The sequence below is a fragment of the Peromyscus eremicus genome, chromosome 8a (genome assembly GCF_949786415.1).
Source record: "Peromyscus eremicus chromosome 8a, PerEre_H2_v1, whole genome shotgun sequence".
In the NCBI taxonomy this organism is placed as follows: domain Eukaryota; kingdom Metazoa; phylum Chordata; class Mammalia; order Rodentia; family Cricetidae; genus Peromyscus; species Peromyscus eremicus.
In genome coordinates this window covers 92,031,050-92,054,782 of record NC_081423.1, presented here as the reverse complement: position 1 = coordinate 92,054,782, position 23,733 = coordinate 92,031,050, and the positions used below count along the sequence as shown (strand labels likewise).

The 23,733-nt window shown below is 37.2% G+C and overlaps 1 protein-coding gene across 1 annotated transcript in view; it reads left to right on the top strand.

Annotated features, from left to right (window-relative positions):
* Positions 1 to 17,237, top strand: part of Abca6 (ATP binding cassette subfamily A member 6) — a 64,194-nt gene extending 46,957 nt beyond the window's left edge. Inside the window, exons 25-38 of the mRNA XM_059269794.1 lie at positions 4,334 to 4,453; positions 5,362 to 5,439; positions 6,786 to 6,877; positions 7,523 to 7,649; positions 8,283 to 8,400; positions 9,653 to 9,744; positions 10,144 to 10,319; positions 10,795 to 10,870; positions 10,953 to 11,047; positions 12,655 to 12,774; positions 12,958 to 13,098; positions 14,551 to 14,630; positions 16,384 to 16,439; positions 16,566 to 17,237. Coding sequence (XP_059125777.1) covers positions 4,334 to 4,453; positions 5,362 to 5,439; positions 6,786 to 6,877; positions 7,523 to 7,649; positions 8,283 to 8,400; positions 9,653 to 9,744; positions 10,144 to 10,319; positions 10,795 to 10,870; positions 10,953 to 11,047; positions 12,655 to 12,774; positions 12,958 to 13,098; positions 14,551 to 14,630; positions 16,384 to 16,439; positions 16,566 to 16,667 — 1,473 coding nt within the window. The 3' untranslated portion in view covers positions 16,668 to 17,237. The remainder of the gene's footprint in view (positions 1 to 4,333; positions 4,454 to 5,361; positions 5,440 to 6,785; positions 6,878 to 7,522; positions 7,650 to 8,282; positions 8,401 to 9,652; positions 9,745 to 10,143; positions 10,320 to 10,794; positions 10,871 to 10,952; positions 11,048 to 12,654; positions 12,775 to 12,957; positions 13,099 to 14,550; positions 14,631 to 16,383; positions 16,440 to 16,565) is intronic.
* The last annotated feature ends 6,496 nt before the right edge of the window (positions 17,238 to 23,733 follow it).

Genomic DNA, 23,733 nt, shown 5'->3' with positions numbered 1-23,733 from the left:
TTTTTGAGAGCTGACACGATACCACAATACCTGACTTCATGTAATGGCTCCCTGTCAAAATGCAAGAGTACAACAAAATTTACTCAGCATTACCAATGGACCATTTAAAGTTATGTATATAAAGTACACATGAAACATCATTTAGTTTTGTATTAATGTTGAATTCGATCCCAAAGTCCAGTAAAATCTAAATTATTGTTCTTAAACATTTCAGATTAAAATTACCCAATAGAAATACCTAGAAATGTAGCTTGTGTTTATGAAGAATTCCAGTACAGATCTTTGAATAGAATTCAATGAGAACTTGATAAAAGACCCAAAGTTTAAAATGTATCCGAACTGGCTTCCCGAGCAGTTCTGTAGCGCATGGGTGGTGACTTTAGGCATTGTGATATGCTCTTGTCATCTGCAAATGTGTTGGGCTGCATTCATAGGTATCCTGGGACTCCTGTTGTCTGCATGCCACACTTTGGGTATGCCTGATCCAGAAAGTTTGTCTTAACTACAGCTGTGAGAGTTTCAGACACCATATTTTAATTCCCATGTCAAATAATTTATTAATATCCATATCTATTTCATCTCTCTTTCTATGAAAATGGAGAGCTTGTCTGGTATTATGAGAAACTTTGCTGTGAATATTTACCGAAACAACAAAGACGCAGACTGTTCTTCAAGCTGACTTTAAGCTGCTATTCCTAAAACATGATTGAATGTCTGTCAGTATCATAGCTCTAAATTTTTGGAATGGGAGCTCGAAAATTATGAAATTCCTCAACCCAAGACCAACTGTGAGAAAATATACATGTCTGATACCACCCCGTGACTCTACAGGAAATTGGTGGACACAACTGGATGTTGTCCCATATTAATATACAGCACTCATATTTTATGTCTGTGGATTGAGTTTGGCTGTATTCGTCAGTGGCATTTATTACTCTTACCTTTATCTTCATAATCCATCATAAGTAGAGAAGCTGCATGAAGTATTACAGAGTGCTGCTTCACTTGAAAGACTACCTTTGAGGTTAGCCATGAGAATCTGTATACCAAAGTCACTAGAGAACATTTTTGATTACCTAGCAGGTTTGCTGACATTATCCAATGGTATCCCCAATAATGACAATGCTTAACAGAAATCATTAGAAGATAATCTTATTGTAACTCACCTGATTTTTCAACCAATACTCTTTTATACATCTAGCAAAGGTGAATAAAGCAATCATGCCATGCTGATTCCTTAGGTTTGCCAGGAATCTCGACTCTGAATAAATTATTTCTTGGAACTGATGGTTAAGTATTTCAGGGTTAAGGTCAATATGGCTGCTGACAAATGTGTTACTACCAACCTCGAAGATGGCAGAGGTGATCTAGTAGGTGACCTCATAGTTACTCTTTCAGCTACTTTATCTTCGGTTCCAAGTAACTGGCAACCTGGAATAATGATTTCTTCTGTAGCATTTCCCTTTCTTTGTGTTGTCTCTATTCACAAAGGAATCACTTAAGATTAGGATAAGTACTTATCTGGCTTAGCAGTTTTGCTGTATGTCAAGTCAAAAATCAACCTATGGCCTTATGCACATAGATTATAGTAATTTTCAGAGAGCAAGCTCTCAGACGAATAGGCAAGCATCATTAGCAACAATAGAAGCATGCCTCAACAGTTTGTGACTCAACATTCAGGAGAAAAGCTTAGCAGGACCAATTTCTCCATGGATGTAGGGTCTATTGTTATGTTTTAACTATGCTAAAAGTGTTCAGATGATCAGAAGTAGGAAATATTTCTTAAAAAGAAAGTAAAAATGCCCTGGAATTTGAGAGAAGAGAAAAATAAATGTGGACAAATGTACAATGCCTTTGCAGAGAAATTGTAGAGGTTGTTGCAAAATGAGAGCAGTCCTTCAGAATTGCTATCTAAAATAATTATTGTGCTCTAACTTAATATTTAGTTATTACGTATTTGGTTCTATTCTAAATTGTATTTAGTATATGATCAATCATCCTGGGAAGACATAAAGATTTAAAGGACAATGTATACAACCTATACAGGTGTGTGCATATTATTTTCTTGGATTGAGTGAGGCAACTGTAATTAGTCATTTTAGCTTTGTCCTTAATCTCTGGCCTTTTCATCTATGAAAAATTTTCTTAGTCTGATTAATAGCTGGGGAAAATATTCTCCCACCCAATTCTATGTCAATTTTTTACTTTTTTTGAGATTATAATTTATTTACAACATTTCTCTCTTCCCCTTCCTCCTTCCAAACTCTCTTATATGCCCCTCCCCAGTCTTCTTCAAATTCATGGCCTGTTTTTCTTTATTAACTACTATTGAATGCATATGTGTATTCGTATTTACCCATGTATTTCTAAATATAACTTGTTTAGTCCATATACTGTTACTTGTACATATCTTTTTAGGGCTGTCACTGGAAAGCTGGTCAGTGTCCTCTAACCTGGGGAAGGCCACCTCTCATGCTCCTAGCTTCACTTAGTTGCCTGTAGTTCTTTGTGTAGGGTTGAGGGCTCGTGGGTTTTATCCTGTCCAGTTTGGCATGTTAGTTGGTGCCGTGCTTGTTCAGCTCGCATAGCTTCTGATGTTCCTAGGTGAAACAATCTCACAGTGAAGTCTCTGACCCTTTGGCTCTTAGAATCTTCCCACTCCTCTCTTCCACAATGTTCCTGGACCCATAGATGCAGGAGTGTTATGTAGATGTATTTGTTGGGATGGGTCTCCACAACTCTGCATTTTGATTAGTTGTGTTTTTTTCTGTAATAATTTTCATCTGTTGAAAAGAGAAATTTCCTAAATAAATAAAGACTCTACTTATATGTGGGTATAAGGAGAGATACTTCTTAGGAAGTATGCAGGTTTAGTAAAGTAGTGGTTGTAGATTCTCTTCTAACAACCATGATTTCACTAGCACTGAGTAGTTACCTAAAAACACCAGACATTGTATCCATCTTGTCATCTCTTTATTCTGTTGATAGTCCCCTTTGCTTTGAGGTTACAGAATTCCATTTGTCTATTTTTTTTTGCTTTTGTTTCCTGTATTTTTGGAATCACATCCCAAGACAAATGGTTAATAGCCAGACTATATAAGGAACTAACATAATTCAGTGACAAAAACATAAGATCTAATTTAAAATGAGCAAGTGATCTGAATAAATAATCAAAAAGAAATGGAAATGGATAGCAAGTATATTTTGAAATATTTAGTATCATTACCCACCAGGAAAAGGCAAGTATTATAACGTTTATTTTATTTAAAAAAAAAAAAAAACAAACCAAGAAGTAACATGTTGGCAAACATTCTGAGTAAAGGAAAGTTCATGCGTGCCCTGTTGAGGAGGTGTAAATCAATACATTCAGAACAGAGTATAGCATAGAGGCTCCTCACTTCTGGGTGTGAATATTTAAGGAATTTAAATCAGAATACCAACTAGATAGCTGCATTCTGTGCTTAATGTGTCACTATTCGCAACAGCAAACACATGGCTTCACCTTTAAGTGCCAATTGACAGCTGACCATGTAGAGAAAATGTCACATAAAAATGCAAGGAAATATTATGTAGCCATAGATTGAAGTCCTGTCCTTTTCAGAAAAGTGGGTAGTATTGAAGATGTTATATTGGGTGAAACTAGAAATAAAACACAAACAGCACATGTTCTTCCTCCAATGTGAAAGCAAACAAAAGTGATTACAATTGTAGAATAGTGGTCATTAGGCATTGGGGACAGTGGGAGATGGAGAGCTGATAAACCAAGTTTGGGTGTTAAATTCCCAAACACAGTTAGATATAAAAAAATAATTTCTAAAAGTCAATGGCAATGGAATCAACATGAGCATGTGCACATGGTATCAAACCACACACACATACACACACACACACACATACACACACACACACACACACACACACACTCGGTATCTAGAAAAGATTAACTCAGAGGTTGTAAATATAAAAGATAAGGTGAAGGAAGTGCTAATTACCCTGATTTGATTGGTGCATGCTGTATGCATGTATTCAAATATCACACTGGGCAGAAGTACTGCTTAGTGGTATAGTACATGTTTAGTATGCAGGAGGCTCTGTGTTCAGTGCTCAGTGACCCTATCAAAAGAAAGAAGGTCATACTGAACATACAATACATATAATTAACATGTGTTATAAAAATTAATTTTGTATTGGGGAGATAACATTTCTGCATATTCTTATTAACAAAACCATTTCCCTTTTTGTCTCAGAAAAGGAATTGTTATGTATTTGTATCATTATATGGGAAATTGTGGAATTTGTCATTTGATGTAGTATTCTTGGACTTGCCCTATAGGTCTTTATCATCATATTTGACATCCTTTTTAATTTTGGCTTCAGCGAAACACTGTTAATTACCATCATGACATTAGTGCCTTCATTCTCATTGACTACATTCCTGATTGTTTTGCAAATGGTAAGAAATGTCATTAGCTGTTCCATAAAAATTGAATATGTAGGCTATTTGCTCTGTGAAGATCTACAGAGATAGAAAGTGGGTTAGTGGCCTTGGGGAGTGAAAGCAGACAGACATAGGGATTACTTTGCAATGACTGGAGTGCTCTGAAGTTGCATTGTGGTGATGCTTACACACGCTATTAAAAAAGTCCTGAGTCTGCAGACTTAGAGTAGGTAAAATTTATAACATGAAAATAAACTTCCATAACACCATTAAAAAGTTGTGCCTTAGGCGCTCTGCAAAATGTAGGCATGGTTGAATGCTGTTAGAAGCTAAAGCCAGAATGTAAAAGAACTTCCTACTTCAACGGGTGTTTATTAATTGCCAAGGATAAGTTCATACACAATACTCTTCAACTATTCAAAAGCATATGTCATTCTGTGATAGTCACTGTGCTAGTAATTAGAGACACCTGATACTGAGAGCTGCTAGTAGCAATGGCTTTACCAGAGGCAACAAGAATAAACAGCAGATGACAATTGATAGTTCAGGTGTCAATTCACCAGATGAATAATTCTCTGAAGGAGGAACCCTGTTCAAGCAAGGCTTACGGGACCACAGACTCTGCAAACTGGTTGCTTCTGTCTGAAATTTTTCTCATGTGCCACTACATTTCGTTCCTAAAAAGAACAGCTATGGGCTTCTTTCCACAGCCCATTGGTGATGTGTTTTCTACTTTTCGGGCACATATATCTGTGGATGGTCAAAAAGATGATTTCTTCTTAAGCTGTATAATTTGATAAATAGAAAATATTTGATAAATATAACTGAGTTTAATGAAGAAAATAGTCAATATGCAAAGTGCATATTATTTAAATGTAAATTGTGAAGAAAATGTATTTAGCCTTTTTTTCTTTTCTTTTCAGAAAGCCTACCAGCACTATGAAGAATTTGGAGAAATCAAATATGGTTTATCTGGGGCTGATTATCTGTTATGCCTAATAGTAAGACTTTTTCCTCACTACATATCCCTTAGAATAGAAGTTCTTTACTATAACTCTATGGTCTTGTCTGAAGTGTGCTTTCTCTGAAAGTGTTGGAAACATTGTTTTAGATAAAGCAATGACTTTCAGACATGGATTTACTCTTAGAGTAAGTTTTGTGTGCATATATATGATAAGTTAACAATTCAATATAGTATCCATTTTGGTTTGTTTAGTCTCTTCACCATCCTACCTCTAAATGTAAAAGTGTAAAAAAATCAGATGCAGTGTCAATTTTCTTAATTATGAACATAAGCCAAAAATTGAATATGAGTGAATGGGAAAATTATTATTTTAGACTTAAGGATGATGAAAGCTACTGCCTTTCCAAACTATCTTCCCTTGATGCTCTTGGCAAAACAGTAGACACCAAGTCCCAGCCCTCATGGGGCTTATATTCTAGAAGAAGTATACAGATAAGCTAAGTAAATAGTAAATACTGTGTTAGTTGGAAAAGTGTTTAAGTTACTTTCTACTACTGTAAAGAGATACCATGACCAACGCAAATTATAGAAGAATGCATTTAGTAGAGGCTTACAGTTTCATAGGGTGAGTCTATGACCATCATGGCAGGGAGCATGGCAGCATGTGGGCAGACATTGCACTGGAGCAGTAGCTGAGAGTGACATCAGATCCACAAGCACAAGGAAGAGAAAAAAAAAGCTAACTGGGAATGATGTGGGCTTTTGGGCTCTTGAAATCTCAAGTCCACCCTCAGTGACATACCTCCGCCAATATGGCCAAATCCCCTAATCCTTCCCAAACAGTTTCACTAACTGGGGACCAGTCGTTTAAAAATATGAGCCTAGACAGCCGTTCTCATTCCAACTACCCCACAGATAGTCAGGAAGGACTCAAATGACATTCTAATCGGCACTAGCAAGAGTGACCCTGTCTTTTGTCAGGATCCTCTAGCAGAAAGAGGGAGCTTAATCAGAAAGACGAGCATACAAGTAATGTGGTTAAGTGTGAGATAAGCAGAATAGGGTCCACATGGGGTTCTAGATAACTCCAAGGATTTTGATGCAAATTTCAGTGGTTAAGGAATCATTGGATGGTTTGAATCAAAGCACAATGATCAAACATAACTGTGGAAAGCATAACTACAATTTCTGTGATGAAAGTATATGTGTAGGACAAGAGGAGTACATGGAAACCATGTGGAAATGCATTGCAAGCTGAGAAAGAGCAGTGACATGGGTCTGGATGGGCATAACGCAGCAGAGAGAACTAGTTGCATTATGAGAAGTAACAATTAAGTAACTTGGTGAACTTATGTCTCAACAAAACTTTTTGTTTGCTCCTAGCCGTACTTTCATGCTTTGCTGTTCATTTTTGTTCTGAGATGTCTGGAACTTAAATGTGGGAAGAATGTAATACAGAAAGATCCCATTTTCAGGTTAGGATAACATTTAATTTTGTATATAAGATCATAGTTTAATATTCCTATTGTGGTGACTTTACTTCTAATTTGTTGATAGGGATTGCTATTTGCAATGCAAGCAATATAATGATTGGCATTATAGCCCATGAATTTCTGGCTTACTGTCAAGAAATAAAACCTGCCACTAACCAGTAGAGAGATACTTCAATTTCTCAAATATGTAAAGATTTTCCAAGTATGCTATCATTCTCCCATAAAAGGTGATATTCAGCCTCGCATAGAAGAGGTGGAAAGAAGAGATAATAATTTACAACTGAATTGATGGAGTTTTACATGTGGGCTGTGGAAAGTGTGAGCGGCAAAAGATGCTGAAACAAATATCTGATGTGACTAGGGTGGGGCTGTAGTGACCATTGGCAGTAAAAGTGACTTGAATTTTAGGAGGGGAGGGGCAATACTTGATGATATTGCTGATAAGTACTGGCTTCAAAGGTCAAAGGTGCTGGAAGGATAGCAACAACACAGAGAGAGGGGTTCTGAAGTTACATGAACAATGACAATCACCACCAGTCTATTAGAAAAAAAGAAAACTGGTAAAATCACCAGGAAACTAAGTTTTAGCAACTAGAAAACAATGTACAACTCAACTGTTTTCCACAGGATATCTCCACAAAGTCTAAGTGTTCAACTAAATCCAGAGGAATGGATAGGTGAAGATGAAGACGAAGATGTTCAAGCAGAAAGAATAAGGACGTCGGCTGCCTTGAGCACTTCAAATTCAAATGAGGTTTGAAAGCATGGATGCTACTGAAATCATACAAGAACTGTTCAGAAAAAAGCTTGATATGTTGATTTTAACTTTGAAAGTGTGACGTTTGCTACATCCCTAAATATGCAGTTACCCCAGAAGGTTCTGGAAACTAAATGAAATTAAAACACAATGATTTTGCTGGGCAGTGGTGGTGCATGCTTTTAATCCCAGAACTTGGGAGGCAGAGGCAGGAGGAGCTCTGTGAGTTCAAGGCCAGCCTGGTCTATAGAGAGAAACCCAACTAGAATTATAATTTTAGAACAAAACAAGACCTTATAAGTTGAAGAATATAATATTTGGGGTAAAATGCTTAATAGAGACCGGGAGAGTCAACCATGCTTCATGAATGCTAGGCAGGTGCTATATTCTCCAATGCAGTCAGTTCCCTTCTGCCAAAATGGTGAGTTGTCTTCCATGGTGTTCAGGTACTTCCATAGTGTGTTAGGAAGCCAGAGACACTGTAAGTTAATTAATGTGTCTTATATTGGTAGCAATGGTAATGATTACTCTCAACTCAGAGCATGATTTGATCTGTGGTAAACGTCATGAGAATATAAGAACATAATACCTCTGGAATTTAGAGGAAAACCTCATTTCTATCTCTTCTAGAGACCAGTCATAATTGCTAATGGTCTGCACAAAGAGTACGCAGGACAGAAGAAAAATTGCTTTTCAAAGAGGACAAAGAAAGTAGCAGCAAGAAACATCTCTTTTTGTGTTAATAAAGGTTTGGAACAACCACTTCTTAAATTTATTGTTTAAAGTTTTTTGACTAATTGACTTTTGTGGTATTGGAGAATAGAACCCAGAGCCTCATGTGTGTCAGGCAAATAAGTATTCTACCACTGGGTGGCATTCTTAGCTTTCTCTTTACTTCTTGTATTGAGGCAGAATCTCACTAAGTTGCCAAGTATAAACTTTTGAACCTACTCTGTAGTTCAGGCAGGTCTTGAACTTGTGATCCTCCTGCCTCAGCCTTTTGAGTAGATTGGATGACAGGTGTGCCACACAGCAAGCCATTAACCATTTATTTTTAGGAATGAACATAAGGCATAATTTCACTTGCTATAGCCTTAATTCCTTTATTTGTTCAATGTAGATATATATATTTTTTTAGTTATAAGGGACTGTTCTAGGGAAAATCAGGAAACTTCCTGCCCTTGTGGATTTTGCATTCTAAGGAGTCCATAAAAATAACTTGTCAATAAAAATATCAAATATTACATAAATTCTATGCGGAGCACTGAACCTTGTGAAATAATGTGAGTGACATGGAACTGTGTTTGATTAGAACAAGGGAAGGCTTTACTTGAACAATGACATTTAAGTCAATATCTATGTGACAAGAAGATAGGCACAGCAATGGCAAAGATTTAGATACAGTGGAACATTTGGATTGGTTGAGTTTAAAGCAAAGAGGCCAGCAGATGCATCTGTGTGTGGGAAGGAGGGATGAAGTCAAGCAGGGTTGGACTAGGCACAGTTCCTTAAATCAGCAAGAATGATGCAGTTTGCACCAGGTCAGTAGAATGTCATTAGAGGGTTGTTAGCACACAGTTCATATTTTGTATAGAATTACATACTGATATTTGTGTTTGAATTTTAGAAGGGGCGATTTACATCAGTTCAGATGAAATATCATGGTAGTTTGGGTACATGTGGTTTATTTTTGGTGTAAGAATAGTGTTCCAGCCTTCTAGGGTCTAGAAATCTTTTGCATGGACACACAGGTACACACACACTATGGGAAATAATGGAAATAGAAAATCTTGGGGGGCTGATGTGTCAATGTGAAATTAATATGCTTTTAATAAAATTTAAATGATGAGAATTAACTAATATGTTTTCATGACATATATTGTATATGTTTTAAGTTAGAATTACCTAGTTGAGAATTTTAAAGACCTCTCAAGATTTCACTGAAAAACTATAAACCTGCATTTCATTTCCCAAATTGATAATCTTATTCTTTCTTTCAGGTGAAATTTTGGGATTGTTAGGACCCAATGGTGCTGGTAAAAGTTCCTCTATTAGAATGATAGCTGGGATCACAAAGCCAGCAGCTGGAGAGGTAATAAAAAATTAAGAAATTGTTTCCATTTCAAAAAAATAGTCATAATAAATATAGGTTATATATTTGTAAGACTTTTATTGATATTTTGGATATACATATTTTTCCTTTTATTGTTTTGGATGATATTTAAAAGTTTATAATAGGAATTGGAATGTTACCAGGAGCCAAATACCTGTTATACACCACAGGTTCTTAGGTACCACCTGAATTTGTACATCTTTGCTACCCCACTCACATGTGAAATAATGCTCATATATTAGCAGATTTCATTGTTTTCTGTGATACAAATGTTCTTGTTGTTTTAATAGTTCAGGTGTTTACCAGCTGCATGTCAGTTTCTAGATTGTGTGGAGAAAAGGCCTCACATACCATCAGTGAAGCTGCTTCCTCTTCTAGGTGGAACTGAAAGGATTTAGCTCAGCTGTGGGTTTCCATGGTGATGGCACAGTCAAGTTTGGATACTGTCCTCAGGAGAACGTGCTGTGGCCCATCCTGACAGTGAAAGAGCACCTGGAGCTGTATGCTGCTGTTAAAGGGCTGAGGAAGGAGGATGCTGTCATTGCCATTTCAAGGTATAGCAGAAGGGCTGTGTCCTTCCTTTTTGTCAAGAGGTGGGGAGGCACTACTCACAATGAATTTACTAATGAGGAACAGGAGTGGAAAGGCATTTCTACCTTTTCAGATCATTGGTGGTCGAACAGAAATGAGAGACAACACCTGACTCTCCACATACTCAGTGTGAGAGCCTAAAAATCATTGAATAAATTAGTTGACAAAGAATGAGTAAGTCTATTCTCATGAATAATCACTGTTTTCAGGTTTCTAGTGAGAAAATGGAATAAACATCAGTTTAGTTTCTCATTCAGAATTATAATGAAAAAACTATTTCAGGAGGCAAAAAAAAATGAAACCACTTTTTTTTAAATCATGATTCGAATTTGGAGAACAGTAGTGCTATACTTCTCTCCAATATTCTTATAATTATGGGTGATTTCTTTTTCTCTAAGTTTTCTCTTAGTGTGATATTTGCATCTTATTTTCTATCAGATTAGTGAATGCTTTTAAACTACATGACCAGCTGAATGTCCTAGTGCAGAAACTAGCTGCAGGAGACACTAGAAAGGTATGTGTGGTATCCAGTGTTCTTTTGAGGGCTTATGTGGTATGGAAGCAAACAGGGGACTTTTTTTTCTCCTGCATTGCAGCTGTGCTTTGTGCTGAGCATCCTGGGAAATTCATCTGTCCTGATTCTGGATGAACCCTCTACAGGCTTAGATGTGTCTGGGAAGCAGCAAATGTGGTGAGCATTCTTATACGTCCCAGCCCCACCCACAATGGTAAACATGTAAAACTGCAACAAATCCACTGATTCCTGAAGCAGGGGAAATTGTATTAGTTAGGGGCTATAGCTTGGGCAATAAATGTTCTTTAAAGGCCCATTTGTTGAAGGTTTGCTCCTCAGACAATAGTGCTACTAAGAGGTGCTAGCTAGCACCCTTAGGAGGTAGAGCCTAGTGTAGGGAAGCTAAGATGACCTTGAAGAAGACATTGGGCCTCTGGTCCTGAAGAAAGCAGTCGTTTTTCCCCTGTGGCATTCACTACCATGGTGTTCTGCCTTCCCACAGGTTCAAGGCAATGGATCTATTCAACCATGGCTTAGAATATCTGAAATTTAAATGCAAAATAAACTTCTCCATTTGAGTTGATTATACTAGGCATTTTATCATAGTGATACAAATCTGGTATGTACTAACATCATATCAGCTGCTGTTGTAGCAAATATTTCAGGCAATCAACTTACCAAGAGCAAAGATTTGTTTGAGCTTGAAGTTTTGTGGCTTTAAGTCCATATTTGGTTGACTTCGTTGCTCTGAGGCTGTGGTCAGGTAGCATGCTGTGGCAGGAACACATGATAGCTCTGGTCACTTTATAAGTCAAGGAGCAAGAGCATGAGAAAGACACTGAGGCACCAGAATCCCCTACAGAGGCTCTGATGTCCTGAAAGCATCCACCTAGACCTCAACTCAAAGATTCTATCACCCCCTAATGGCACCATCTGGGGACCAATACCTTAGGTATATGGACCTTTAGGTGACACTCAAGACACAAACTCTATCTACAGAGATAGTTCATGTTATTAGGAAAGCAAATGTTTAACAAGTGGATAATCCAAAATGCTCCACATTCTGCAGTTTTGGGCTTAATAATAATTTTAATTTTGTATTTTAATTATTCAGAATTCTGTAACAATTTATTTTACTGCTTAGACTGTTTTCCTAAAGACCCTCATCTTACTGACATAATTTCCTTGTTTCCACATCTGCCAAATTTACTTATCTAACTTATATCAGTTTAGTATTTTCCCATTTCTTGCATGTGAATCACCCTTTTGACTAATAAAACCCCTGATTTAATTTCATATTCATGATTATCCAGTATTCTCTCCCATTTAAAATAAACCTTTGTTATCACTATTTAATGCAAGTGTTGAAAGACTTATTTATGACTCCATTATACCTATCACTCAGTTTCAATCATTGTTACTAGAAGGCCAACTTTCTTTTCATCTATTTCTATTTCTCAACCCATTTCCTTTTGCAGCTTCTATTAAAGGAAGTATGAAGCAGCAAATCTTTTTATTCATCATTATTTTGGTTAGCATTTATAAAAGACAAGGAAGCTTCTTTTTAAAGTTTAATTGTAATACCATGGACATACCTAAAATATTAAAAAAAATTCTCTGTATTAAAAAAAAAGTAGTCAGCATTTATTTCCCTGGTGTTTCTGAATACATGAATATGATTTGTAAACTGTATTCTATCTATATATTTTCCCACTTTCTTTATCTTTCCTATTGTTCTTTACTTTTGGTTTTAAATTCATTCTATTAATTTTTGCTCACTCCAGGCAGGCAATCCAGGCAGCTGTTAAAGACAAGGAGAAGGGTGTCCTCTTGACTACCCATGACCTGGCTGAGGCTGAGGCTCTGTGTGACCGAGTGGCCATCATGGTGTCTGGAAGGCTGAGGTGGGTGTCTTTCCAGAGCCTGATTTAGGATTGCCTGTAGAAAGAGCAACTCACTGTTAGCAGCTAGTTCCTTCACTTTGCCTTCCGCACTGACACCATTTCTGCTATCTCTGACATTTAAGAATACAAAAATTTAATGACAATGTTTTTTTTTTTCCCTCATCATGTTCTTCCTACTCATAGATGCATTGGTTCAATCCAGCACCTGAAAAAGAAGTTTGGCAAGGATTACATTCTAGAACTAAAAGTGAATGAAACTTCTCAAGTGCCATTAGTCCATGGGGAGATTCTGAAACTGTTCCCACAGGCCGCACATCAGGAAAGGTGAAGAGAGCTGTTAATGGTGGAGAATTATGTATGCTTTCCACACTCTGTGGTTTCTGTTAGCTCTGTGCTAACACTACTGATTGAGCAACACAGTAATAGTCAGGGACCTCAAAAAGAGGTATGTTGAGTCTTCCAGATGATAAGAGATTTGCAAACTACACAGAAACTCGTGTCTCTTCCTCCAGAAAATAGCAAACAAAGATGAAGGGTCTTTCTTTAATAGAATTTTCTTGATTCAAAATGGAGACTATGCAGGAGTGTATGTATGTGCACATGCATATGTACACTTGTTTTGTGTGTGTGTGTGTGTGTGTGTGTGTGTGTGTGTGTGTGTGTGTGTACCTGTGTGTTATTAGGAGCAGGACAAGATGATAAAGCAGCAACTGAATTTAAAATTTGAGAGGTAAACACATCAGAGAAACAAGACACAAAACTGTTACTCTCATCTTCACACTATAAATGTAATGATTATCTAAGGTATATTCCAAAACCTGCTCTGCTCTTACTCTTAAACTTTCAGTATCACTAGTTAAAGATACATATATATATATAATATATGTATATATATATTACACACACACACACACACACGGGAATATAATGAATGGTGAGAAAGGAAGAGGGGAGTCTGGTCTGAAGACAGCCAGCCCTGGAGGTCTGCTCAGTCTTACTGCCACGTGGGAACACTGCACTGTTAATCTGGGAGCGAATTGAGGCAGTGGCAAAGGGTGCCGTTGGAAGCAGCACCAGAAAGGAAAATACCCTAGACCAGGCTGCTCCTTAGAGGCTCCAGGGCTTTGAAATCTTTCCACAACTTTCCTGCCTTCTCCTCAGCCTCAGATCTCTGATCAGGAGTTAGCTTTAGGGTGACAAATACTGAACTCATTTGAAGTTATTTTCCAGACTAATTTGGACTGGTCTAAGGATGTAGTTTAGAATTTCTATTCTAACAAGAAAACAGTTTGAGTTAAATGGGCTATGTAAGAATATAAATAGTAATACTCTGCTGTTACTAGAGATGTAACAACAGCCAGTTCTCTTCAGTTACTTCAAGTTTTTATTGGTAAATAACTTGGTTTCACATTTAACCTATATATTACCTTGTGCCAATTTTATTTTAATTAATTAATTAATTAATTAATTAATTAATTAATTAACTTATTTATTTACTTTTGGTTTTTTGAGACAGGGTTTCTCTGTGTAGTTTTGGTGCCTGTCCTGGATCTCACTCTGTAGACCAGGCTGGCCTCGAACTCACAGAGATCCATCTGGCTCTGTCTCCCTGAGTGCTGGGATTAAAGGGGTGCACCACCACCACTTGGCTGAGCCACCACTGCCTGGCCCAATTTTATTTTTAAAAAGAAATAGTTGATGATACAAAGATTTATTCTGATGTTTATCATTCCCACCTTGAAACACAGGTTGAATACAATGTGTTCCTATTCCCAGGTATTTCTCCTTGTTGACCTACAAGCTACCCATAACAGATGTTTATCCTCTGTCTCAGGCCTTTCATAAACTAGAAGCAGGTAAGGACAAACTTTTGAAGGACTTAGAGAATAATTTAATGAAGGGTAGATGTGCAATACATTTATAAATAGGCCCTGCTGGGTGTTGATTTTAAGAATTCTAATGGTGATGAATCCAGCTCTCTGGAAGGAGGTTCATCTGCAGTGGGGACTGGAGCTGTAGAGGAAACACAGTGGAGCTTAGCTCTTCTCCTTTCACATCCGTATTAACACAGGAAAAAGCATGACCATGGCCTGCCTTGTCTGTGTTTATATTCCATTTATCAAGTACCCTAAGTGATTGCTTCACTCTTCTTACCCCACATCCCACCTCCTCCCTCACTGATGTGCTCAGATTACTGATGAGGTGAAAGCAATAGGAACCATTTACCAACATTGTTCTATCTGTGCTGATGGACTTAACTTTCTGTTACTCAATGACAGCTAAGGTCATTCTTTGATTGCTTAGAACTCCTCTTGCTACTAACCCTATCCATCTGTTTGTCTGTCTTATTCTCAGCTAGCTAGATCGTTCCCAGAAGCAGATCATCATTGTGTAATTTGCTGTAATGCTCTAACCCTGAAGCTAGTCTTTCTGGGTTCCCATCACAGTGCTGCTGCTTGCTAGCTGGGAGACATTAGATAAAATTACCCAATCCCTGCATTTTTATATAGCTTATCTATAGTGATGGACATTATCAGTGTCCTCTCTGCAAGGTCATTAGGAGTAAAGGAGTTATTTGGCTAAGTGCCCAGAACAGTGCGTCATTGTCCTTGAGATCATATTAATCTCTGCTTGTGTCCATTCTTAACAGCTGGCTTCTTGGCTCTTCCTAATTGTTGCCAGTCAAATATACTCTTGCTCTGGGACTCTGCACTTGCTCATTCTTCTTTTTGAAATTATGTTTCCTAAATATTTAGGTTGTTGCTTCTTCATATTTTTAGGATTCTGTTAAATTATCAAATTATTACTATAACTTCCTCAATGGTTTTATATAAAAAGAGTATGTGGTAAGTTTTTGTTTTGTTTTGATTTTTCTCCATAGTTTCACTTACCATTTATTTTAGTATGCATTTAAATGCATATGAATATAATGCCCACATTTCTCCTGCTGAAACGCACAAAGGCCAAGGTTTTTTTTTGTCTTTTCCCCTTACTGTTCTGTGACTGGCATCTACGAGTGCCTCTCACACTGAAGATTCCCACTATATAAGTGGTAAACTTCAAACAAGTGAGTATCTGAATCTAATGACAACTGTCATGTTGATCTCCTGATGTCCCCAGTGGAGACCTGATAATGTAGATGACCACTGAAGGGAATATTGATTGGGTCCTCTCAAAGAGTATGCAGTGAAATCTTCATCATATGTAAGAACATTTTCATCAATGGTGTGATTCCTCAAAGAAAATACATATTTCCCGAAGACATATGCACTAAATAGCAAAGATTAGCAAAATACAGTATGAGAAAATCCCAGTACTAAGATGAATTTGGTATGCATTCATATTAACTTTTTGTTAATGCAACCTCTATTTGAAAAAATTTACTAAAACCCTTCAAATCCAGCACTTAATCTGTAGAAACCCTACATGACTCCTCCTATGTGAACTCCATATATACTTCATGGCATTGCTCTGTCCTCCATTTATTTATTCAATTTATCTTTTATTCATTTTAATAATTTCATTTTTGTGTATATGACTTTGAAATTTTTCTTGACAATAAACTGTAATTCTATGCTCATGTCTTTTATTGATTAATCTGTTTTTCAGTGAAGAATAGCTTTAACCTGGAAGAATACAGCCTCTCTCAGTGTACACTGGACAAAGTGAGTCAACATGTTTGACTTTGTGTCATCGATATAAATTTCATGAAAGGAGCATGGGTCTTCCCTGTTGGTTTGGAGGACAACGGACAGCCCAGTAATCATGTTCCTGCTTTGTCTCCTGTGTAGGTATTTTTAGAACTTTCGAAGGAACAGGAGCTGGGAAGTGTTCATGAAGAAGCTGATACAAGTGTGAGATGGAAGCTCCTCCCTCATTTAGATGAACTGTAAAGTCTCAGACCTAATTGTTCTGTTATCCTACAAACTTACGTTTTATATAGTATTTTATATAGTAATTAACAGGTTTAATAATTTCAAAGATGTTTTTATATCAGTGCTATACATATTTTACCTGCTTAGCCAACTACAAAATAAAATTTGTAATAATCCATGCCCTAAAACTTAGAGGCCATAAGGAAATACAAAATACTAGTAAAGTACTGTGGAAACAAAACTACAAACTCAATTTTAAAAAATATTAATTTGTAACAATTATTAGAACATTGACTTGCTGAAATAGGTGAGGAGTATGTTCAGTAGCCATTAGCTGCATGGGAACTTCATGATGGTTTATAAATACAAAATTTATGAATTTTCTTTCTTTAAATTTAATTTTATTTAATTAACATTTTTCAGTTATTTTACATACCAACCACAGTTTCCCCTCCCTCCTCTCCTCCCGTTCCCCCTCACACACTGCCATCTACCACCCTCAACATCCACTCCTCCTTCTCCATTCAGAAAGGAGCAGTCCTCCCATAGGCTTGAACAAAGCATGACACATCAAGTTGAGGTAGGACCGAGCCCCCCCCCCCCCCCCCCCCCCCCCCCCCCCCGCCGTGTCAAGGCTGTTTGAGGTAATCCAGCATGGGGAACAGGTTCCCAAAAGCCAGCTAAGCACCAGGGACAGGTCCTGATCTCATTGCTAAGAGCCTTACAAACAGACCAAGCTACACAACTGTCACACACAGGCAGAGGGCCTGGGTCGGTCCCATGTAGGCTCCTATCAGGTTCAGAGTCCATGAGCTCCCAGGAGCTCAGGTTAGCTGTCTCTGTGGGTTCCTCCTTCATGACCTTGACCACCCTAGCTCATACAATCCCTCTTCCCTTTCTTCAGGAGGACTCTGGGAACTTGGCCCAGTGCTTGGCTGTGAATCTCTGCATCTGCTTCCTTCAGTTGCTGGATAGAGTATCTCTGATGACCATTAGGGTAGTCACCAATCTGGTTACAGGAGAAGGCCAGTTCAGGCACCCTCTCCATTATTGCTAGGAGTCTTAGCTAGGGTCATCCTTGTGGATTCCTGGGAGTTTCCCTGGCACCAAGCTTCTCTCTAACCCTGAAATGCCACCTCCCCACCATCAGGGTGTCTCTTTCTTTACTTTCCTCTCTGTCTTGCCCCCAGCCCACCTCCTGCATCCAACCTGCCCAACCCACTCCCTCCAGTTCTCATCGCCCTCATTTCCTCATCCTTGCCCCCAGTTTGCCCAGGAAATCTCTTCTATTTCCCCTTCCCAGGGAAATCCATGCATCCTTCTTTGGGTCCTGTTTGTTATCTAGCCTCTCTGGGGCTGTGGATTGTAGGTTGTTTTTCCTGTACTTTACTCCTAATGTCCATTTATGAGTGAGTACATGCCATGTTTGTCTTTCTGGGTCTGGGTTACCTCACTCAGAATGATTTTTTTCTAGTTCCAGCCATTTGCCTGTAAATTTCACGAGGTCATTTTTTTTTTTTTTACAGCTGAATAATATTCCATTGTGTAAATGTACCACATTTTCCTTATTCATTCTTTGGTTTGAGGGGCATCTAGGTTGTTTCTATGTTCTGGCTATTATGAATAATGTTGCTATGAACATAGTTGAGCAAATGTCTTTGTGGTGTGATTGAGCATCCTTTGGGTATATGCCCAAGACTGGTATAGCTGGGTCTTAAGGTATATTGATTCCCATTTTTCTGAGAAACCGCCATACTGATTTGCAAAGTAGTTGTATAAGTTTTCACTCTCACCAGCAGTGGAGGAATGTTCACCTTACTTCACATCCTCTCCAACATAAGCTGTCATAAGTGTTTTTGATCTTAGCCATTCTGACAGGTATAAGATGGTATCTCAGAGTCATTTTGCACAGACACTGAGATCAACAATTAATAAATGGTGGACCTCCTGAAACTGAAGAAACCTTCTATAAGGCAAAGGACACTGTCAGTAAGACAAAACAGCAGCCTACAGCATGGGAAAAGATCTTCACCAACCCCGCATCTGACAGAGGGCTGATCTCCAAAATATTTAAAGAGCTCAAGAAACTAGACATCAAAATACCAAATAATCCAATTAAAAGATGGGATACAGATCTAAACAGAGAATTCTTAACAGAAGAATCTCAAATAGCTGAAATACACTGAAAAATTGTTCAACATACTTAGTCATCAGGGAAATGAATTTTCTTTTATATAAGGTATGAAATATTATTTTTCCTAAATCCTTTCCAGGAATTATTTTAACAGCAGTAGAAGATATAAGGCCCTGGACTCACAAACAAATAAGCACACATCTTGAAAGCAGTTCAAATACAACTTTTGAAAACAAAAGGAGTCACAGTAATAATTGTTCTTTTTAAAAAATTTAAATACTAATAGCATGTTCTTAGAATTTCCATCATCTCATCAATAGTCTTCTTTGTATTTGATACTAATCTAAGTCCATTTTCTACTTATATTAGTATATGTACATATGTGTACTTTATATGCAGGCCTCTCATATGTCAACTTTACATATTATTTTAATTTTCTCTTGAAATAGCTATGTAACCCTGACATCAGAAAATATTTCAAAGGCCAGGCAGTATTTCTACTCTAATTTTATAATATTTTATATAGCTTAAATATAACATTTTTCTGTTCACTAAAGAATTTTTTATAGGGGCTGGAGTGATGGCTCACCAGGTTGAACTCAATCCTCAGGGGAATCTTTGCCCTGGAGGAGATGGGAATGGTGGATGTGCTGGGGGGAAGGCGGGGTAGGGTGGGGTGGCGGGAGGGGGGAGAACAAGGAAATTTGTGGCTGATATGTAGAATTAAATTAAATTATAAAATAAAAAATAAATAAATAAAAAGAGTTCTCTTGCAGAGAACCTGAGTTCAGTTCCTAGCCCTCACATGGCAGCTCATAACTGTCTGTAACTCCAGTTCAGAGGATCTGATGTCCTCTTCAATCATACATGGGCTCCTGAGCACATGTGGTGTATAGAAACATACTCAGTCACCACATATACATAAAATAAAAAAATTTTAAAAGAATATTCGTATAATGGAGAAAATATGGAAATTAGATAAAATTTAATAAAAGAGCCCTATAGTTCTTTCATAAAAATTCAATTGTTTACTTTTTAATCCATTTTTGTAGAGTTGTTACTATATACAGTATACATATTTCCTAACTACATACTTATATTTACTGATATAACACTGCAATTTTTACCTGCTTTCAAATTTATAGTAATGTCAAGGCATTATATGTTTGCATTTAGATTTGTGTTAATTATATTCTTCATTCATTTGCTTTTGTGCTTTAATCTTTTCACTACCCATTTACAGGATATTTATGTAATAAACTAGTTTAGCTGTGTCTCTCACAGTTGACCACCACTATCTTGGAAGGCTGATCTGTTCAAGAGCCAAATATTTTAAGTGCTTACTTGTCAGAGGTAAAGGAATTAAATGATGTATTATAGATTTTTAAACTAATGAAAATGCGTGTTTAAATCCTTACTTGGGGCTATTATCTAACATATTGGATAGTGCAATTCCAAAGTTAATTAGTATTTTGACCTCATCTTCAAATGTAAGGTTTATAGGAAATTTAGCTGTGATTATGCTTCTCTCCTCCAAATAACATTTTTAAAATACTTTAACTCACCATTATGTTTACTACCCTCGCACAAAATTAGTCATTATCATCATGATTCTGTATATCAATTTTATTTTACTTACAAATGGATTTATAAATTTTGAGCATGAAGCTACTTCATTCGAAATAAAATTGTTAGTAGTTCCTACAGAGATAACCATAAAAGGCAATCTTAGGTTTTTGTTTTTATTTGTGTGTGTGCGCGAGTGTGTGAAGAAATGCTCACTCTACTCTTACACAATGAATTGTATTTTAGCTGTACTAAACATTTGTATTTGTCTTTTGCTGTGGGATGGTCTGTATGTCAAATCTGTTGCTCTGATTTGTCAATAAATAAAACACTGATTGGCCAGTGGCCAGGCAGGAAGTATAGGCGGGACTAACAGAGAGGAGAATTGAGAGAACAGGAAGGCGGAAGGAGACACTGCCAGCCCCCGCCATGACAAGCAGCATGTGAAGATGCCGGTAAGCCATGAGCCACATGGCAAGGTATAGATTTATAGAAATGGATTAATATAAGATGTAAGAATTAGATAGCTAGAAGTCTGAGCCATTAGGCCAAACAGTTTAAATAATATAAGCATCTGTGTGTTTATTTTATAAGTGGGCTGTCGGACGGCTGGGGTTTGGCGGGACCCGGTGAGAAAATTCTCCAGCTACAGTCTTTCATTGTTTATCAGTTTTAGTAGTCAATATTCCTGTCAATTCACTAACTTCAGTCAACCAATGACCATTTTATTGATTAAATTTTTATGATTTCATCCATGTGTATATTGTACTTGAATCATGTTTCCTCTCATTATCTTCTCTTGTCTACCTCCTATTTAACTGGACTCTTTCTGCTTCCCACCTAATCCCCATACTCCGTGCTGTGTGTGTATGCATGCACATCACAGTGCACAAGCTAGGAAGCAGCATTCTTCCATGGTCTCTGCTCTAGTTCCTGTATCCAGGATCCTGCCTTGAGTTCCTGCCCTGACTTCTCTCAGTGATGGAATGTGACTTGAGAATTGTAAGATGAAATAAAACCTTTCCTTCCAAGCTGATTTGGTCGTGATGTTTTATCATAGAAATAGAAACTCAAACTTAGACACTCTCCTCCAGCAACTGTAACTGCCAGTAGCTCCCCAGGGAGGGGAACAGTCCCTCAAGAGCCCATCTCCCATTTGGATTTGTTAATATATTTTGAAGCATCAATTCAGCAACAGATTTCACTTTATGATAAGTAGCACCACCTACACCAGCAGCTCTTTTACAAATCTTAAGAGCTCTTATTACAAGTAAATAATTTTCAAATCTCTTTAATGCTTATTTCTAGAATTAGCACTTTTCTCAATTACTTGCCACAGCTGTTGCTAGTCCTCAAATTTTCTATTTCATGCACAGAAGTCTCTCAACTGAAATTTTGCTTCATATTTAAACAACTTCTCAGTTTTAATTTTTTATAAAAATTATATCGTATTTTGTTCATATTCTTTCCCTCCCCCACTACTCACTCAATTTCATATTCTTTCTCTTAAAAAAATCAAACCCAAACAAAAATCAATTTCTCTCTCTCTCTCTCTCTCTCTCTCTCTCTCTCTCTCTCTCTCACACACACACACACACACACACACACACACACACAATAAAATAAAACAAAATATGGAGTCCTTTTACATTGGCCTGCTACTATTCCTCAGCATGCCACCTGTCCTGGAATGTGTTAGATGTACCCATTGCTACTCAAGTGAAGAAAACTGTTGTCCCTCTCCAATTGCACACACCTTCTTGGTTAGAGGTGACACATTGTGTCCACTTCCCCTTGTTTGTGTTGTAATTTTGTATGGTTTGAACTTGTATGGGTCTTGTGCATGCTGTCATATATCTGGGTTCACTGTTCATTAGCCCTATTGTGTCTGGAAAATGTAGTTTCCTTGCTTATCACCTTGGCTCTTAGAGTCTTTCCTCCTCTTCTGCATAGCTTCCCAAGCATTGAAGAGAGGCGTGTGGTATAGACATTGAGGGCTAAGAGTACGCAGAAGTTTCTCTCCTGTCTGGCTGTTCCCAGATACCCAGCAGCTGCTTCCCAAATAATTGACTTAGAGGCTTAGTATAACTTATAAATGCTCGGCGGGTAACTCAGCCTTATTTCTAACTAGCTCTTACACTTAAATTAACCCATAATTCTTATCTATGTTTAGTCATGTGGTTTGGTAACTTTTCTCAGTCTGACATGCTCCTCTTACTTCCCCTATATCTGGCCGGTGACTCCTTACTCTGCCCTTCTTCTTTCCAAAATTCTCCTAGTCTGGTTGTCCCACCTATACTTCCTGCCTGGCTACTGACCAATCAACATTTTATTAAACCAAATCTATACCATGTACAAGAGCATTATCCCACAGCATTCCCCCTCCCCATTTTTGTCTAATTAAAAAAATTTTAACTTTAAAATAGTAAAATTATATACAACAAAACAGTTACTCAGTAAGAATTGTAGTAACACTATCTAATCTATTAGCATTTGGCAAAATTAGAGAAAATACTTAATTTTCTATCTTATCTTGGTGAGTCTAAAGTTTTGTATCTAATTTATCTTTTATTATAACTAAAGAAAACTATAACGATCTAGTCTTCAACTCCATCAAAGACTCCAGAAGGATGTAATGTTACCTAATGACAGGGACATCAGGCTGCCTGGACAGTCATCCAAAGTTGCTCCGCAATGTTGGGGCATCCATCTTCAGCCTAGAGGCCTAGCATATTTGACAGACTTATCTGTGAATCAGGATTTTTGAAGGACTGTCCCACCTTGTCTTGCCAAAGTTCTGCAGTCTCTTTTGTTTTCTGCTTGTCCAATTTGTACATAATACCGTCAGCAGTCAAGGCAAGGGCAGTTTCTTTGCCCACATGGCTAGCTTTTGCCATAAAGAAAATAAACTCCATATGGAGTTTCTTTGATGATTGTCATCCTCTTTGAAGTGATTGGTTCTGCCAGGAGCAGATGTGTCTCACTGTCAAGAAAAGTCTAAGTTCTTAAAACATTTTAAATACCATATTTTGTAGGTCTTTGAAGTGTTTGAAGGTTGCCTATCTATCTGAAATATATCTATACCTAGAAAACCTAACATGACTATAAGTTTTACTATTAAGATGACTATTAAGTTGTATTTCTTAATTATATATTACATTTTTAAATGAGCTGCATAAACATAATACCCTAAACAAAAGTAGAAATATACATACAGTATAATAAAATTAACTTTATCAATAAACCAAAATCTATATTGATGTAAAATATGTAAGATAAACAGTTGTTTTTTGGATTAAAATAGATTTAATAATCTACCCCCTTCTCCCCTTCATTTCTATATTATATCACCCTTTCTTCATTTAGAAAGAGATTTACTATGAC